This window comes from Choristoneura fumiferana, chromosome 20 (assembly GCF_025370935.1).
Source record: "Choristoneura fumiferana chromosome 20, NRCan_CFum_1, whole genome shotgun sequence".
Classification (NCBI taxonomy): Eukaryota; Metazoa; Arthropoda; class Insecta; order Lepidoptera; family Tortricidae; genus Choristoneura; species Choristoneura fumiferana.
Genome location: NC_133491.1, coordinates 9,856,857 through 9,877,207, shown reverse-complemented (window position 1 = coordinate 9,877,207; position 20,351 = coordinate 9,856,857). Strand labels below are relative to the sequence as shown.

The 20,351-nt window shown below is 35.5% G+C and overlaps 2 protein-coding genes across 2 annotated transcripts in view; one reads left to right on the top strand and one right to left on the bottom strand.

The window, feature by feature from the left end:
* The window catches only part of LOC141439294 (uncharacterized), a 190,223-nt gene that overhangs the window by 74,970 nt on the left and 94,902 nt on the right, over positions 1-20,351 (top strand). The gene's annotated exons all lie outside the window — the stretch shown is intronic.
* Positions 6,207-8,098, bottom strand: LOC141439042 (cytochrome P450 6B6-like). The gene has a single exon (XM_074103152.1). It carries the CDS (start codon positions 7,899-7,901, stop codon positions 6,357-6,359), a length of 1,545 nt encoding a protein of 514 aa, XP_073959253.1. The 5' UTR covers positions 7,902-8,098; the 3' UTR covers positions 6,207-6,356.

Here is a 20,351-nt window from a genome sequence, read left to right as displayed (position 1 = left end):
ACACGAAACGTTACCGCTTCGGAGCCACTTTTAGCAATTTTAGGTTTTAAGTTTGACAAAAACGGTACAATAGTGAGAGGTTGCTAGTCTGTCGCCTACGGTATACCTTAACCTATATCCTCAGTCGCCTCTTACGACACCCACGGAAGAAATGGAGAGGTGTAATTCTAACTCGACACCACACGGGTATTTGAAAATAAATACAAAAAACTAACTTACAATAAAAAAGGCTGTTGATTTCAGTTATTTAATGTACACCCTAGTCATTTTAATTGTTAGTGGGCTGACAGTTCCAAGAAAACTATTTACGTATGAATTTTTTTATAAATGGGCGACTTGGTCTTTTTACCCGACTGCGCAAAGGAGGGTTATTAAACTAGGTAATTAGAAGGATTCGTGTGTTACTAAATTGTTTAATTACTACAGTAATGTACAATATGTGCTGGGTGTTTGTAGCTTTGAGGACGAACTCGTAGAAACGCGTTTACAATTTGTGTGGTATTTTTGATAGTTGGGCTTATGTGAATATGTATAGTTTTATATATATCGCACAGACGCAGCTGTAGTGCACAGATGGTATCAAAGAAGCAAAGTAAAAATATAGTAGTTTATTATTTTCTTACTAACTGGACGACTTCTTGAAGGACTGGCCCTTATATGCAGCGGACAGAGAGCAGTGGAAGTATCGGGGGGAGGCCTTTGCTCAGCAGTGGGACAGAATAGTCTAATAATAATTAATACTATTATTTTCTTAATCAATAATTAAATTACAAAATAATAATAATATAAGCAGCACAATAAAATAATAATAACGGCGGCAACTCGTAACAAACATAGCTACAAACTAAAATTATAAGGCAGTTTATCCTCCGGCATTGCAATGGCATTACCATAATCCGCGGTGTACATACAATGCATTTATGCATATTACTCATACAGTAAAACCTTAACACAGACATATTAAATACTAGCTTTTGCCCGCAACTTCGCTCGGGCAGTATTAGTATGCAGTTTAAAAAAAATTGATCCCACAGGAACCATACATTATTTAGGAATAAAAAAGTAGCCTATATGTTTATCTAGAGTATATTTTACCTGTATGCCAAATTTCATGCAAATCGTTCAGTAGTTTTTGCATCAAAGAGTAACAAACATCCATCCATTCATACAAACTTTTGCGTTCATAATATTATTAAGATAAAAAGTAAGAAGTAAGATTCTGAAAATCATTGTTTTGGGTTCTATTATTGCGATAATATAGGCCTCTAGTAACAGTTTTTCTAAAATATTTCCAATGTACAGACACCGACTTTCTACAGATTTATTATATGTATAGATTAACTTTTCCTGTTCCGTATTGCTTCACTAATATTGAACGTTTATCTACCGTCCGTCTAGGGATCACCAACATCTTTGGCCTAATGTACGTCCCACTGACCCCATACGGACCCCATACATCCCTGTATTATTATTATTATTTTTTGTATTTTCTTTTATTTCATTGTATACTGTAGTTTTTAAGTATTTTATTTGTAATTATTTTATGTTGAAAAAATGACTTTCTGCCAAGTTTCTTGCGGCGCATTCTTCTTGGCAATGATGGTCTTTCCGAAAGCGCTGGTAGTTTAAAAAATGACGTGTAAAAGTGCCATTGCGGCCTATTTACTGAATAAATGATTTTGTTTTTTTTTTTTTTTTTTGACTTTTGGGCAACGGCCCTATGTGAATCGGAAAATCGTTCGCATTTTATTCATGGTTCAACTTTTTATTAAGCCTATTGCTTACCTCAGAGAGTATCATATACCTGTTTTCTGCACTGCTTGCTATGTGTTGGTGTGCAATAAAGAGTTATTGTAGGGGGAGTCCGGGAGACATGCCCAGGTGGGAGACTTGAACCATTTCGAATATCTAATTCAAAGTTCGCGCCACCGGCACCACTGATAGTTCGTGTTATACTCGTACACAAGACTCAACTAGTAGCGCCGCCATATTACCGCCATTAGTGCGGTTTGGCAGTAAACGGAGTACACATGTTTCTGTTACCAAAAAGTGAAAAAATATTTTTTTTTGTAATTTACGCTATTCAGATGATTTAATGGGTGAGTGCTGTTATTTTATCTTATCATATTGACTAGTTATTATAGTTTTACCAACAATGAGCGTTTTAAACATTCGATGTTAGAATTTAGAGAAATAATCACTTAACTGAACTAAAGGGGGGTGCGGGAGACTTGATCAATGTAGTAGCAGGGAGACATGACCACATGGTTTAATCCTCCACACAGCATTTAAATACGGATTGGCTTTAAATTTATGTCTTTTTTTTGTTTTAGAAACTCATACCATATAATGCCAGTACAAGGCAAAAGGGGTTCCACCCGAAAAATATTACCAAACAGGAATTGGAGAACGCTGTTGAAAAATTTAAGAATCGTGCAACTATTCGAAAAACAGTAAAAGAGTAAAGAGGAAGGGTTTACCAGTTGTTGACAGTGAGTAGCGAAGACTAAAGAAGACAAGAACAATAAATCTCTTATAAGATTTTTTTAATAAGTTCAGTATCTGGGTGACCGAGCTCCGCTCGAGCTAAAACTCGGTACCAAGCGTTTTCCCAAAAATAAGACCAAGCTAGATCGATTTTTTATCTCCGAAAACCCCTACATACCAAATTTAATCGAAATTGCTAGAGCCATTTCCGAGATTCTGATTATATATATACAAGAATTGCTCGTTTAAAGGCATAAGATTAAGTTAATTTATGTTTAACATCGTGGTACTAGATAATAATCAAAAATGAAATCTAATTGAATCATACTTTAAATACATTCATTCATTATTTTTTTAAATAAATATTTTTAATTAAACAATAATGTTTTTCACTGTTTTCTCTAATAAATAAATATATGGTCAAATCTCCCGCACCCCCTGATCAACTCTCCCATGGGTTGGGGAGACTTGAGCCATATTCCAAATTTTATAAAAAAAAATGCCAAAAATGCAATTATTGTTTTATTATCATTTCAATAACACCTAACGATACCTATTTAGGCATGACGTCTACATGCCAAAAATCGGGTTACTGCCACTTACGGTTACAACTTTAGCGGCATAAGAGTAAAATGAGGTTCAAGTCTCCCGGACTTCCCCTATTGTATTGTAATAATACTCATTCGTTCGCCAACTGTATCCTATAAGTTCACCTTTATCAACATTCATGTAGTCGCATTTCTAATCCTCTCACATTAAAAATCTATTTCTAAAACCTCTTTCGTAACTATACCAATCTGTCCATTATACCTCGTGATGTGCAGGTCAGACCTAAATAGTAACGTTATTCTTTCGCAAACCGTACATAAAACATTAAGAAACCAAACATCAGTTTTCTTAACCAATATTGAATCATCTACGTATACTGCTCTAATACAGTACCAAAGCGAATTCGATACATTTTTATAGTTTTATTGGGCTGGTGTACTACTTTGTGTAACAAACGACCATATTGCAATATTCTTAATTAAACTAATTGTCAGCGAGTCCACTCATGGCCTGTTCCAACAACAATTAACTCCTTGAGTAAGGTCGGAAATAATTATTTTTTCGTATCGATACATACAATCGATTACGACACGATTGCGATTAGATACAATAACCGATTCGAATCGTTGAGAGATGTTAAACGTTATTAATTTAATTGTGTACACGTTACTTGACTTTGTACGTACCTATGTGCCAAATAATTGAATTGAATCGTTAGCAATATGTTCAATACCTACTGCGAATTTATAGATACAAGTAGAGGTACTATTGTTTCAAATTTATGTTATTGACTGGCATTAATTCTCGAGGCTGTAATGAACTGGTAGGTATAATTAGAACTCCTCTTTGTACAATTCACAGAAAAACTCCGAAGAAATATACATTATACGAAGATATTCATCCACTTACCTAATGGAATGCCTCAGAAATAATGTTGGCTTTATAAAAAGATCTAATAAATAAAATTCTCGGGTAGCAATGTTTGTAACCAACATACTCCTCCGAAACGGCTTGACCGACTTTTATGATTTTTTTTGTGTGTATTTGGTGGGTCTGGGAATAGGACTTAAGCTATTTTTCATATCCGTGTGTTAGGGTGGCCCACCCAAAAAAATAAATATTTTGTAAAAAAAATATATCTTATTTTTATGATTTGGCATTAAATTAACAAAAAAGTAAAACCGACCCCAAAAAAATAAAAAATAACAAAAAAATGGAACCGACTACAAAACTCTTGAAAATATTTTTCTAGGTACCTACTTGTTCTGAGAGGAGGCCTGTGCCCAGCAGTGGGACGAATATAGGCTGGGATGATGATGATGATGAGGTACCTACTAGCTCGAAGTCGGTGACTCAGCACGAGCCTGCAGGAATGGAACAATAGTCGTCTACCTCACCTATATACTATGGGTTTCAATCCATTCATGTGCGGAATTACATTTGATATTTACCACGAGCTTTGCGGTGAAGGAAAACATCACAAACCTGCGAAGCAATCCAATGGTGCGTGTGAAGTTCCCAATCCGCACTGGGCCCGCGTGGCAACTATGGCCCAAGCCCTCTTGTTCTGAGAGGAGGCCTGTGCTCAGCAGTGGCACGTATAGGCCGGGATGGAAGTATATCAAACTTTCAAGGAAAACTGTATCGGCTAAGTTTGCTTGAGAATTATTAGTAGTTTAAGAGTATACCTAAACTTGGAAGATTCCGTATAAAATACGAAATCCTTAGAAAAATATTACTTAATTTTTTCGTAATGGCTACGGAATGGCTCGATCAGTTATTCATTCATACCCATCAGTGATAAGGGTGGTCCACCCCAAACTTTTTTTTAATAAAGATAATAAAGTACATGAATCAAATAAAAAATGTTTGGTGATTTGTTATTTTTATAAACCGTCGTTCACAGCGCTTCATTCCTCTTTCATTTATAGACCACATTCCCATACATTTACCTACATTTATAAGTTTTTTTTTGACTTCCAGAATATTCACTAGGAATAATTTATACGGCAAAACAACGTTTGCCGGATCGGCTAGTACATTGTATAAAATATTGATTACCCAATTAGCGTACCGAATCACAAAAAAAGATTAAGCCGAATTCTGGGTTGGCGAAATCGTAAAAGTTATTATTGTAACGACTGTGTTATCTCTAATGAATCGTTAACAAGTTGTCAAATAAACACAATATCTGGACAATAAATGAATAACATGCAAATAAACAAACAAACGGACAACCATTTTTGTTATTTAAATTCAGTGACTTTTCATTCTCAAAGGGGAAAATTATTTGTTTTTCGTCCACGAAATAAGATTTGAAGGCAACCCGTCTTTAACAATTTGAGTAGACGTGGGATCTAAAATTAGCACTTTCAAACTACACTCAGCGGCACTAAATTTGGTCCACTCTCCATTCCATACAAAATAACCTATTTTTGCATACATTTGAGGACCAGATTTTTTGACGCTCAGTATTCTAATTTTTACCTTCCACTAAATAAAACTTTGATAATGACTGGCCAAATGTCTTGCAAACTGTTTATATCGCGATTAGGTACATGTTTGGATTGTCACTATCATTTTTTATCTCGGTCTCGACAACCATAACAATGTGATAGGTGGGTCTCTTATCTCTTCTTTAAATAGACACGTGCTTGATATGAGCTAAATTATTTACGCAAATGACTAGACTTAAATATTTTATTTTATTCGATAATTGGATTTTTTTTTCTTTGTGCAGTGTTCTAAGCAAGTACACGGCAAGTCAATACGGCAAAAATATTAGTAGACGGAAAACATTATGAAAGACTTGCTATAGTAGCTTTCTTTTAGGCTCTGTCGCGGTGGTTATGATAGAATTGCAACAATGCGTGAGATGCCATAATCACACAGAATAGGAGCTCCGCGACGCGGGCCTCTGTTGACCGTGTTCCGATACCAAATGAAATAAAAATAAATGTATAATAAAAGCTGGGTTTAACTACAAAAAAATACATATTTTGGAGCTTTCATATTTTCACACTGTTAAATTATTACCAAAAAATCAATAATTTAACAGTCGTAAAGTACCTAATGACGAAGAAATTAGTAATAAAAATTATAATTTGCAAGATAAATACAAATATTTAACGTGATCTTTCGGCGAAACAAAAAAAGTTGAAACAATAATATAATTGGTTTTTGTGAAATTGAAAATCGGACAACCGTTTTTATTTATTCAAACAGGTAAATAGTTTTGAAATAGCAGCATTAAAACTTTAGTAATTTTTGAGTTTATTATAATAATATTTAAATTTTCCAAAGCAAAGACGACATAAAAGTTATATGCTTTTCTTCCTCGAAACAAGATTTAAAGGCAAACCACCCTTGACCATTTGGACGATACCGGACGCAGGATCCGAAATTGGAATCTTCAAGCTATTCGTAGATGGCGCCACTGTGAATTCACTTAAGACTGCTGCCAAACCAGCCATGGACTGCATCAATCCGAGCCGTTCTCCTATACACGCTCGAGGTCCTTCACCAAAAGGCATAAACACATGATTTGTGATATCGTTCACGTTATCAGGATGAAATCTATCAGGGTTGAATTCTTCGGGATTTTTAAAATACTTGTCATCAGTTTGGAGTGCTTGACTGGGAATAATAACAGAAACGTCTTTGTCTATTGTAAGATCTGTGCCAGGAAACGTGTACTTTTTAGCTGCACTTCTCATGAGGAAACCTACAGAAGGAAACTTACGCATGCTCTCGTTAAAAGCCATGTTTAAGTACTTCATCTCTCGTACAGCTTCAAAACAAAGTTTGTTATCATACCTACTAAGAACCTCGTCAATTTCATCTTGACATTTTTTCTGGATTACAGGATGGTATGCCAGTTGGTGCAGTGTGTAACTAGTAGTCGATGATGATGTTTCAAATCCAGCAACGAAGAATATAAACACTTGCGAAGCTATTATTTCGTCATCCAGCTCGAGTTCTGCCATTTGTGGTGTACCGTCTGGGTTCTTATGCTCAATCGACTCACCAACCATTTTTCCTTTTTGTTGTAAATCAAGCATTAAATCTATGAAATCGTTTCTGCTAGATGGCTTGTAATGTCTTTCCTTCATAATTTTTCTAACTAAATACAAAAGCGGCTCTTCGATTTCTGCAGGAAACGGTTTTATAAATGTAAATAATTTTGGTGCTAAAATTTTTAGGATGTTTACGATAATTACTCTGAAACTGGGTGTCATTATACGTTTTCCTAGTTGACGAAAGGACGAATCTTCATCATGCATTGAATTGGCATCTATTCCGAAGGCGCATGTGCCGATAAAGTCGGTAGCAAATCGAGCCATTAGGTCACGAACGTCGACCTCTTTTCCACTCTCGGCTGCCTCAGCAGCAATACTCTTCAAATCCTCAGCTTTCTCCACGATCAGAGGGAACATAGCCTTTAGTTTACCGGAAGTGAACGCCGGTGTTAGTCTTTGCCGTAGAAGTTTCCATACATCTCCATCAGCCATGAACAGGTTCATTAACATTTTATGTTTTTCTTTAAGCATGTTAAATCCTCTAGGATAGAAGCAATGAAAGTCAGTTATTAACACGTGCTTAATCAATTCGGGGTCCCTCAAAATTAAGGATTTGCCTTGACCCATGTAGGACCCCACGTATTTATCTTCGGGATATCTTCTGTATAATTCGGTGAAGAAATCCGTCATTGATTTTCTTTGGAGGAAAACGCTCATCATACTCCCAAAGAAAGGCACTGGCTTGCAGTATTTCACTCCTTTATCTTCCCAATATTTGTAACTTCGTGTACCGTACAAGTACGCCAAATATATTAAAAGTACAATCAACACAATATACAGAACCATGATGATTTTGGATAAAATGATCTAATCGAGAAATTGAACTCACATGCGGTGTTAACGATATTATACTTTGCCTAATATTGCCGATAGTATCTTATATTTTTAAAACAATTTGTTTTAGATTATTTTATTTTATTATTATTTATTTATTTATTCGACTGGATTTGCACTTCACTGTCACACACGAGTAACAACAATGATTAGACAAATGTTGTGGTACATATTGTGACTACATCCTGTTCGAGCTGTATCATTATCGTCATTAGAGTTCCATGGTTCTAATAATAAATCCATCCACTTTTGTCATGTGTCCGTCAACGACTGGGCTCAGAAACTGTTAGTACTTAACTAAAAAGCTGAAAATTTTCATGGGTACATATACATATATAATATAAATTAGATGGACAAAATGGTGGAGCAATGTTTTAGACTATCGCGGTCATTACTAAGTTTATGAATTAAATTCGGGCTTTGTTCCGCGTACCTCGGGTTCTCCAATCCACAATTCTCCAGTCGTCTCGTGATCATGGTGCATGCAACTGTGCCAAAATATCGAGCTTCGGTAAAATCAAGGTACGCGGAACAATCCTCGAAATTAATTCATAAAAATGGTGGTACTTCTCCTTCAAGTAAAGCGTGGGTAAGTTTTTGTCGCTTATACCTACATTGTGAATTTTCGTTGAGTACATCTTCAAAGCATTGTAGGTTTAATAAGATTATTTCTCAATTTACTAATTCATTTGCAAATTACTATTTTAAATGCCAACTTTCACTAGTCAAGTGTTACTTCACTGTACTAACTACAGTGTTAGCTTGCAAGTTTTGGAAAAAAAAACTCACAATTATTATGACGAATTTATAAGAAAAATTGCCACGGCTTACTAAGTAAGCAGTACTACTTTATATAGTTACCGAGTTTTTGCCAATCAAGACTTAATATTAAAAGATATGGAATAAGCATTATAGGATATGGAACCCTACTTTGCGCGTGGACTAGCCCGCACTTGGTAACTTCTTTTATCTCTGTCTCTACAATAAAGGCGAGCCTCTTATCTGTTCTTTAAATATACATTATATGTATAGTATGCTTGATATGAAGTCAATGGAATATTATTAATTGCGCATCAAATAAATAATTGCCTATCATTATAATACAATGTTTAGCAAAATTGGTACTGCAGATAATTCGAAAATATACATCAACACAAACTATACAAAAATACTACAATCAGAAAGAAAGAAAGAAAGAAAATACATTTATTTAACGCCATATAACGAACATAGAACAGATAAAGACATACATGACGCTAAATAGGTCCCCCCTCAGCATAATCAGTCTATCTATCTATCAATCACATCATAAATACGTTAAGTACAATTGCGACCACAACGCGCGAGCCAAGCGAGGAAAGCGAACGCGCCGCGGCAGCGGCCGGCGAAGCGCCAGAACCTTATTTATTTAGGAAATAATTTGGCCCCTACTAGTGCTGGTTATGTAAAAAGTATATACATGCTAAAAATAAATTGATAGGTTATAATATATTTGATGTGCAAAAATAGAAGCTATATTAAAAAAAAGAGTTACAAGGTATGATGTGCGTTAGTCATTATAAGCTGTGCAATAATAAAAATGCTTTATAGTCTGTCAAAAAAGAGAAGAAATTAAAAAGTGGCATCACTGTAGTGTCATCCCTTTCAAACCCTGTCAAACCAAAACAGTGTTGCCACTTTTTAATTTCTTCTCTTTTCTGACAGACCTTTAAGATAAATAGCGGTACACCACGAATATAAATTGCAGTTAATTACGTAATATTTTGAGTGGGGTATTTTGCTGTGCAATCAGTAATTTTGATGTGAATTCGGATTTTTTTTTTCGGATAAAAAAGGACTTTTTTTCATGTGCGTTTAAATACTAACCGAAGTTAATTACGAAATGACAAACTATTAATTTGTTATTTTAATTTGATATGTGGTCACAATAATATGTGGTTTGATTTAGTTTTTTTTTACTTTTTGAGATGTGAATCCGAGTCGGTTTATAGTTAGTTAGTTTAATAGACTCCAGATGTATTCATATCACAATGTAAATTTAGGTTACTTTGTCACTAAAATTTGGACACATCGCAAAAATCCAATAAATTACTGATTCAAAATATTGCTCAAAATTTACCAGTGTATTATAATTTAGCCGATCGCTCAGGGCCCTCTTTCACCATGCTGACAGGTGGAAGTACTATTGTCATAGAGAACCATATTATTGAAAATACGCGTACGTACCTACCTATGCTAATCGCGAAACACTGCAATGCAACGCAAAGCTGACACCGCTTTAATCTCGTGTCAAGATTTACCGACAAATCCCACTAATATTATAAATACGAAAGTTTGTAAGTCTGTTTGTTTGTTACTTCATCACGTTTAAACCGCTGAACCGATTTAGATGAAATTTGGTATATACAAAGTTTAACTCTTGAGAAAGGACATAGAATAGTTTTATCCCAGCAAATTGCAAAGATCCTCGGAATAGCGATAAACAAATTCTGCGTGGACGGAGTCGCGGTTAACACGCTATTTTACAAATAATTAATTAATGTCGAGTAGGAAAATAATTTTTGTTTGACAACATAATTAACATTAAATTTTGATACAGGTGTAAATTTTACCTGACATAATATGTCACTGACAACTGTCACGATGGTGAAATGGGGGTCTGATATCGGTTCACAGTCGGGTCAAAAAAGGAATTTCTAATACATCACTTCTGTCATGACTTGTCAAATTTTCGCCCATTGTTTGTTTACAGGTTGCTTAATACCACACCATCCCGGAGTTTATCGACTGTAATAGATAACGATTTATGAAGTCGGTTGATAGTAGGTAACGTCAGTACAGTTCAGTCAAGTGCAAAAATAAGTACTTATCTATTCGAACCACTCAAAAATATGTTGTTACTACGTACGGCCTTATTGCGTCGGAATAAGTCTGTGGTACTTATTTTTGAAACTTTGAATTTGTTCATATTTTAACACTTGACTGTACGTAAGACTTACCTACTAAAGTAACGTAATAAACTCGTTTTAATGAAATTATTAAATTGATTTTATCCATTGAAATATTTTTGTCGTTATTTTAATTGAACTCGATAATTGTTGATATTCGCTTGAGCTTGGACAGTTCCGAGTTTCATATAATGTGACTTAATTAAATCTGAACATCTGATTGTTATAAATCTGCAGTGTGATCCTTGTACTGTCATTACCAAACCTATTGTACTTGTATGAATGCATTTTTCTTAGAAAAAATATGTACGTCAATTGAGTCTTCATCCACAGTGTGACACTATTGACCTTTAGTCCAAGTAACATACCTTCAACTCAAATCTCACTTTCAATTGTTTTAATAAAAAATACTTATTAGTTTCGAAACAAAAGGTCACCTCGACCGATAAGTGTTGATGATTTCATCAATAACTTGTATTGTATGGATGGACTTGAATGATTTATGATGATTAAATTTTGTACTGATGGTTTTTGCCATATTTATACAATAGGTACAGTCAGCTGCAGAGAAAGGGTACTCCCCTGTAACGGTGGTAACACGTAGAAAGGGTTTGTTTAAGTATTAAAGAAGTTACAGTCAGTTGAATTAGTTAAGCATTTGAGTAATTACTTTGTCAGAAACAGATAATATTTGTCATTTTGAAATATGGCAAGTTCAGATTGAAAAATACTACTTTTTGTGCTATCCATATATTATTATTGTGTCAGTTTTGTTAATGTAGTCTCGTTTCTTTATTCTTATTATTATGAATCAGAAACAAAAATAAGATTAACTCACTCAATTAAAATAATACAATTTTATAAAAATAAACGTATTATTTTTATAACGTTTTTTACTAACCATTAACAGCATCGCTGAAAAAAAATTATTGCTTCTCTTCTAAACATAAGAAAATTTCTTGTTCGATTAATTTTGACAAATCACATCACGGCTAGTACTGCCATTCGGTGAATACCAAATTAAAATTGATGACTCAATCTTGCAGATCTTACTAAATAATAATGAAGGCTTCGTACCTAATAAAAAAAAACATTCTTCATTCATGTATAATATTAATATGAAATTTCTGATGATATGTGAACGATGACAGCTAATTTGGATAAATAAGGATGATGTATGTCGAGAGATAATCATTCATTTAAATTAACAGTCTGTTATTTTAAATAATTAAATTATTTAAAAAAGTTTTTGTCTAATGACACATCTATTTTAACACGTCTCTGTTGAATTGTCACCTTGTTACTAAAGTTTTTAATCAACTTTAAAATAAGGGTACGATGTGATTACTTAAATTCTTTAACTGCCATCATTGTATCATCGAACCAAGATTCAAAAGAAATATATTTTGGTCCGCTCTACAGAAGTACAAATAGACGGAGAGCGGACTGCAAAATTTCGTACCACTTGATACCGCGATAAAATGCACAATGGTTTCCAATAAAACTGATGCTGAATCCGAATTTGATAGTCTGCCGCGACGGAACCTGCCGAAAGTACCTAAAAAATAGTCACTTCCGGTGCGAAAAAAAGGGCGTTATGTAACCCATCTGATACTGAAATAATAGTCATGGCATCAGTTAGGAATTTACTGGTAGATACAGAAAAGCGAAATATGTCGGTATTTTTTTTTTTGCCGGAAGTGCTTGACAGACGCTCTCAAAGGTGACCATCAGGACCCCTAAATATAACCATCTGATACCAACATGAAACCAATTCCAGTCGGTAGGTATGAACCCTCATTTTCGGAATATATAAGTCTGCCAAGGCTGTTTCTGCCGAAACACCTTGACATACGAGATTATGTGAGCAACCTCTAAGAACTCGCCTACTATCCGACTACTATCCGAAAGTCCGCTCTCCGTCTAAAAAGGGAATCAGACTGATGAAGACATTCAAACTAATTGCTTTAGTTGAAATCCAAAGGCTTTATTATCTAATACGTGGACGTTTGCAATCGCAATCGCCAAATCGCCATCTCTTTTCCCCTTATTTATATATAGTTTAACAGAAAAAAATAGTGAAAACTATTATGATCCTAAGGATAGACTATGCGTCTATTTCAGATGAATTTTAACACGTTGCTTGTGCACAACGTCTTACATGACATTCGTCCTACGCTGGACTTGCCGATCCGCGGTCTCCATTCGAGAACTTTCCGGCCTCAATGGCTATCCATTCTCCGTGATATATGACCTGTCCTTAATTAATTAATGTTAATTTCAGTTGGCCATCCCTCAACATTTAACGATTCCTTATTTTCGCCAGGTTCACTGGTAGGTGAACTAAAATAAATGATTCGTTTCACAAATGTTTCATTTCGCCAAATGCATTTTATTCGGAAACTGTAAATGTTACAGGCTTTTTACAAAACTAACCTAACGTAACCTATAAGGTTCTACACAATGGTCTTGAAATAAATCTTACCTACATAGTTTACAGTCTCAGAATAAAGTACATTTGGCATCTGCACAACTGTATTCTGAGCAAATAAATTCTTTGAATCTTTGAAACATATGCGAAAGGCATCATTTCAAAAAAAAATGGGTATACGCAAGGATACCTTTTCGCCATTCAAAACTTCTCTTTCCATAACTTATCCAGTGTTATCTAAACGCGTTAGCTACCCACTGATTACAAGCTCGCACTACCTCAATTTTGTTGTGATTCATAACTCATTATTTCCACTTACTGAATGCCTTTAATTACATCTCCGAAAGAGTAACGCGGCCTCTAGTTTCACTTTTCAACACCTATTTAGTGTTGCAATGGGCGAAGCTTTCGATAATAATATGATTCCGCTAGTTACATGCTCGCGAGTTTGCTTATGTAGGTATAAGAAATACATGTGCATTTTGTTGTAAAGGAAATTTTAATTCCAATAAATTTGAGTTTAATAACAGACTGCGATCAATGCAAAAGGAAGAGTTATTTATGAAGTCAGTGACATCTGCGTGTTCGATAAATAATATGTTTGTTCAGATGGTTACACACACACACACACACACACACAAACATCACGCCTGTATTCCCAAATGGGGTAGGCAGAGCACACGAAACGTCACCGCTTCGGAGCCACTTTCAGCAATTAGATTACATATTCGTTATTATTGACCAGGTTATCAATGTCATCAATGTCCATTACCTTCATGTAATAAGAAAATATCATCATTATGGCTGACCATAGATACATCCAAATACGAGTGAGAAAAAAAATTCACGTACGGCTTTTTTCAAAACCGAGATTTATTTCTTCAATCTACCTTATCTATCTATCTACCATATTCTTATCTATAGTAATTATATTTTAAGTAAGAGACAATTTTATTGTTAACGAATTATTGTTAGAATACCTAATTTAAACCGATGAAACTACAAATGCCGCAAATTTTGTAATTTTTTGTTATTGTGTTTAATTTTTTATTTTGTGAAAGACAGACAGAAACTACAATTTCATGTTACAATCCTCGCAATGGGCAGATAAGCCCATACATCAGTCGCCGTCGTTACTCTATCTAATTTCTAATCTAACTACAACTTAATTAATAACCACTTGTTGAAATCGATTTTAAACTTGATTTATAAATCGAATGACCTGTATTTATGTAGCCAATCGATTCGAATATATTGTATCGATTAAAAAGTCGCACCACTTGTTTCCTTTGATGATTTGTTGTGACTTAAGTTATCAGATTTTCTATAAAAACTTCACACGTGGTTAAATTTTCAAGCGAAATGTCAAGGGAATTGTACGGATAATTATAACGTTGTATTTAATTTTGTTGTAACTTCCTTAGCACTTATAAAAATAATTAATATAACTCTAACTTGTAATTTACTAAAAATTTACGACGCTTTTAACATGTGTAAAGGAAATCAACTTTGAATTTTTAATGATGAAGATGATAAAATTTAGCTATAATTATGTTGTTTTGAAATTGATAATGTCAATTACAATGTTATTCGGGCTGTAATTATGTAGTGTGTGTCTTAATCATGAGAAGATATTATACATTTTAAGGTAAGTAAATATATCTTATACCTTTAAACGAGCAATTCTTGTATATGTGGGATCGTTTGAAGGAAAACAAACTTTTCGAAATAAAATAAGAAAAAGTTTATTACAAAAAATTAAATGGAATACGGTAAATAGCAAAGAACAACTAGCACGTAGGCTCACCCGATCGTAACTCACACTCTTTTACTCATTCGCTCGTCTCATTCACTCCACATTAGTCTTCAGTCATTCGGTCGCTCGTTTACATCAAATCATTCTAACATTAATCCACCCTCATTCCCACATTCGGCCATCCTACACACATGACTGTCCCCAGGCATCCTTTAAACAAAACATCTTAAACATCTAAACATCTTAACCTAAGTACATCTTAACCACATAAACAAGTGCTGTAACCATCATTAAACTCAATAAAACCAAATCTTTACATCTTATACAGATAAATAAATAAAAAAAAACAGTTTACCAGTCTTACAATTCAACATCTTTTTTTAAAAACAAAATAAAAACACCATCAGAAAAAAAAACAGAGAACAAAACAATACTGCAAAAAAAAAACAAACCATACCCAGTAACAAATTAGCATCATTTGTGATCCCAACCTACTTCCGGAATCATTGCTCATTTTAAACTTCACTCCATACCAGTAGGTATATAATTTCTTAACACATATCGTAGCCTGCACCTTTAACTTTAAATGTCTACGAAGGCCACTTTCATGTCGTTTTAATAATTTTACCGGGTCGCCGTTCATTACAACAGTCGTATCAAATAAAAAATCCTGGCCTCGAATAGCAACGTATGATATGATGTCTTTAGGCACAAGGTGTAGAACCACATCACAACACTCGTCGTCGATTGCAAAGTTCGTCTTAAAGTATCCAGGTGATACCACTCGAGTCGCACCGAGCTCCGTCAACAATAGTTCGCACTTTTTGTAGCCCGGCGCGCCTAACAACTCGTAACTGTCCTCCAACACAAGGTTCACGTAGCTGTCTGAGTTCACAAACGCGTTAAAACTTTGACTTAATAACAAAATCTCCTTCGTCGGCTTCCGTTCGATGTTTTGATCTTGCGTTCGATCACAGCTGTTTGCGCTGCTGTCACAACTGTCAACGTCATTGGTGTGACATCTGACGTCTGTCGCTGTCATTGCCGCCATCTTCGCCGCCATGTTCATGTCGTTCCCGGTCACCTCGTTCCGAAGACATTCTTCGTTCCGTTCATTCATTTGAGTGTGACCGAGAGTTTGCACGAACAAGCTCGTCGCTCGATTTCCGTCCGCGCCGCCGCCATCATGTTTCACGTCAGCTGATTCGCTCGATACCGATGATGCACAGTGTGCCGATATGTGCCCGACTTGGTTACATCGCAAACACTTCGTACTTTTTCCTTGGTTTGGACACATACTGGACACATGAATTTCTTCTTCTCCACAGCTGTAGCACATCTTGTAGCGCGGGGAAACCGGTTTAATATGCCGGTTTTTCGTCATCTCATTTTGTTGTAGCGAATGCTTAGGTACCGTCTTGTTTTTAATCATTTCGTATATTCTGATTTTTTCCTTCAGGTCACTATACGATGTAACGCCGTGCAACATAATTTTGTTGGCCTCCAGGTCTTCGATGCCGTCGACTATGTATTGAATAGCCACATCGTCTGGCATTTTACCTCGGTTGCCCAGCTCGCGCATCGTGAAAAGGTAGTCGAGGCAACTTTCATCTACCTTCTTTTTACGCGCCGCCATTAGCTCGTGTATCGCCTTTATGTCGATCGTGTCAGGGAATTCTTCGTTTAGCGCGTACTTTAGATCGTCCCATGACTTAAACGGTCGCTCCGCTTGAAGCCAAAGCGCCGCAGTACCCGTCATGCTACGCCTAGCAACAAATAATTTTTGTAAGGGCGTCCAACCAAATATCACAGCGTTTTCTTCAATATCTTCGATAAATTTAGTCACGCTTTCCATCTCGTCTTGCGCGCTAAATTTACTTACTAAGTCGTCAATGTACTGCAAGCTTTCATCAACGTCGTACGTCGTCATCACTCTTGCAGTAGTCGTCGTCGTCGTATTCGTCGTTTGGAGCTTGAGTCTCGGTGCCTCATCCACACCTCCACTCGGAGCCTCGCTAGCTGCCTCGTCATACACCTTATCCGTTCGCATCTCGCTGATGTGCAGTTTCTTGCCGCTAAGAAGCCACCGTCTTACTTCAAAAGCCAGCAGAAACTCGTCGTCGCTGTTATTTCGGTCGCCCGTCGTAAATGGCAACCGTCGTAACAAAAAATGTAACCGCCTCGTTACACCACGTAGCACACCAGTCCGTCGTCGTATCCACGATTTAATTTTTCCTTCTGATCCCGGACGAGCCCCCAAAAATGTGGGATCGTTTGAAGGAAAACAAACTTTTCGAAATAAAATAAGAAAAAGTTTATTACAAAAAATTAAATGGAATACGGTAAATAGCAAAGAACAACTAGCACGTAGGCTCACCCGATCGTAACTCACACTCTTTTACTCATTCGCTCGTCTCATTCACTCCACATTAGTCTTCAGTCATTCGGTCGCTCGTTTACATCAAATCATTCTAACATTAATCCACCCTCATTCCCACATATATACTCGTATATAAATATATTTCGGGGATCTCGGAAACGGCTCCAACAATTTCGATGAAATTTGGTATGTATGTAGGGGTTTTGGGGATGAAAAATCGATCTAACTTGGTCTTATCTCTGGGAAAACGATTGTCACCGAGTTTTAGCCCGAGAAAAGCTCGGTCGCCCAGGTACTATAGTTTAACAGTTTCTACAAAGTAAATCAAACGAATGTTAAATAACCATTATTCTCTGTCTTTTTAAAATCAATGTCCTCATTGCCTTTCAGAGAACTTTCTTTCACAAGGAAGAAAAATTCATCAAAATCTAGTAACTAGAATTAAAACTTGACTTAAGTTGACTAAAGAACGAACCCCAAAATCAGAGTTCCTTACCGTAATATGAATAAACTAACGGATTCGAATTCGGGTCCCGTTCGTCTGACATGATTAAACAACTTGACATATGTTTAAACGATTTAGTGAAATAATAACATACCGACATAATAATAGTGTGCAATTAAACTAATCTCCCTTTTATCAACACTAGGAGCATGGTATAGTTTCGGGACCATGTAATTTTTAATTCGAATTATTTAGACACGTTTGATACTTTTTTACTAATATTTAATTTGTCATCGTACATGCCATTAAAAACAGGAAAGAGTATGAAAAGGACAGGTTCTGGTACAATGTAGGAAGATACCGGACCTGATTGTAACTTATTTGTTCTATTCAGTAATGCAAGCACATGAGGTGACTCTTCAAGGTCAATAGAAAAGCAATGTTTAAGATATATATAGACGACCGGATGGCCAAGTGGTTAGAGAACCTGACTACGAAGCTATTTGTATGAATAATGCGAATGTTTGTTCTCGGGTCTTGGATGTTTAATATGTATTTATGTATTTTTATCCGTTGCCTAGTATCCATAGTACAAGCTTTGCTTAGTTTGGGACTAAGTCAATTGGTGTCAAGTGTCCCATGATATTTATATTTATATATAGAAGAATGATGCATTTTCATGGTGAGTTCTGTAGGAAACTTCCCTGTTAGCTACGGCTACGTCTTAAACGACGAAATGTCCAATTACCTAATAGACAATTCAGTGAAATGTTTTTTGCCACAAAAATATTTAACTAGACAAAATCACGTGTCTTGTATGAAACCATATTTGTTTGTTTATACTCTTCATTGTACAAAAAGAAAAAACAAAAAGGTATATTAAGGCATATTTAATAGTTAACTGACTTAAAAAAAAGATGAGGTTTTTAACCGTCTAGGAAAGTTTTTTTTTTGTTTTCGTGGGTATTATATTTACCACTCCGAAGTGTAATTCTTTAAAAACGGACTTTTTTGCTAAAATTAACGTACATAGCAAATTTTCATTATTTTGTTGGTATATAGTTAAAATACAACTATACAAATGTCTGCCAAAATTTGTTTTAATCACAACTACCATGAATGTGACACTGACATAATAATTTTAAAAAAATCATCTTCATCATCATGTCAGCCGAAAGACGTCCGCTGCTGGACATAGGCCTCCCCCAAGGCTCTCCACTCAGACCGGTATTATGCTTTCCGCATCCAACGCGATCCCGCGATCTTAACCAGGTCGTCAGGATTAAAAAAAATACACGACTAACAACTCGACTACTAATAAGTGAGTAACCCACCTTATTTTTATAAAGTCTCTATTCTAAGGCCCCTAACTCTTGGCCTATAAGTTACTGCTGTCAATCCTACTGCTAATGTACCTAATGGCTGCTCCACACGCGCTAACGTGTTACCATGACAAGCTAATTTGGTTGACCCGTGTGAAATTTTAATTGCGGCTAGCTGACAGCTGGACAGTGTGAAGATGACCTTAGAGTTACGAAATTTAGTGTTTTTCGTGATTTTGTAATTGATCGGGGAATACAAACAAGTTTGCGAAGTTGTTATTATAATAGGCATAAATAAACGACAATCAATTGTCACCAGTTTTTAAATTACGGCACGGTAAAAATGTGCTGGTGAATGCCATTTTTATAAGCTTAATATTTAACTTGCAACATTCATTGTGCATGTACTCGTAAGTTGCCTTCAAATCTTGGAAATTGAATTTTTCCCACTTACCTACAGTGATCGAATTTAGTTGATGTTCGGTTCCTATGTATATAGTATGTATAAATACAGTCGGTCAGCTTGGATTTATTAAAAATTACAATTAAAATAATATACTAATTCTAGTTTGCCGGTCTAAGTAAGTATATTCCAAATCACGTTCACTATTTTGGTAGGATTGGTTTGTTATTTGGTTGGCACATTAAAATCAATAAAAATAACAGTTAACTATAAAATTTGTATAAACAAAAAAATAACTCTTGCATTGAACATTTTTAGACTGTAATTACTTTAACTTATTCTGTGACGAGCCCTTATGCCCGACCGAGCTGACACATTTTATATCACGATGAAAATAAACTGACTCTTAAAAAACTTTTTATGTTATTAAAATCCACCCAAAACCTATTTAAATAAACTCCAAATGAAATTAAAGTCAACTAGCGTGCTATTTATACGCACCTAAGCCTTCCCAACTTTAAGGGACACAGCGAGGTCCCTACTTATGCAAATCCTATAGGCAATTACTATAAAAGAAATTGTTCTAGGCTCTCACGAGCACTTAACTCTACGTCGTGCGAGCCCTTTTCGGGCTTGGTCTTAAATAAGACTATTGTCTGTCAGTCCGTCGGTCTGTAATTGTGAGAGCATGTGTGAACGGATCGGCTTTGGCTTTAA

Coding starts and splice junctions, on each gene's coding strand:
- LOC141439042 (XM_074103152.1), bottom strand. CDS start 7,901: ATGGTTCTGTATATTGTGTTGATTGTACTTTTAATATATTTGGCGTAC.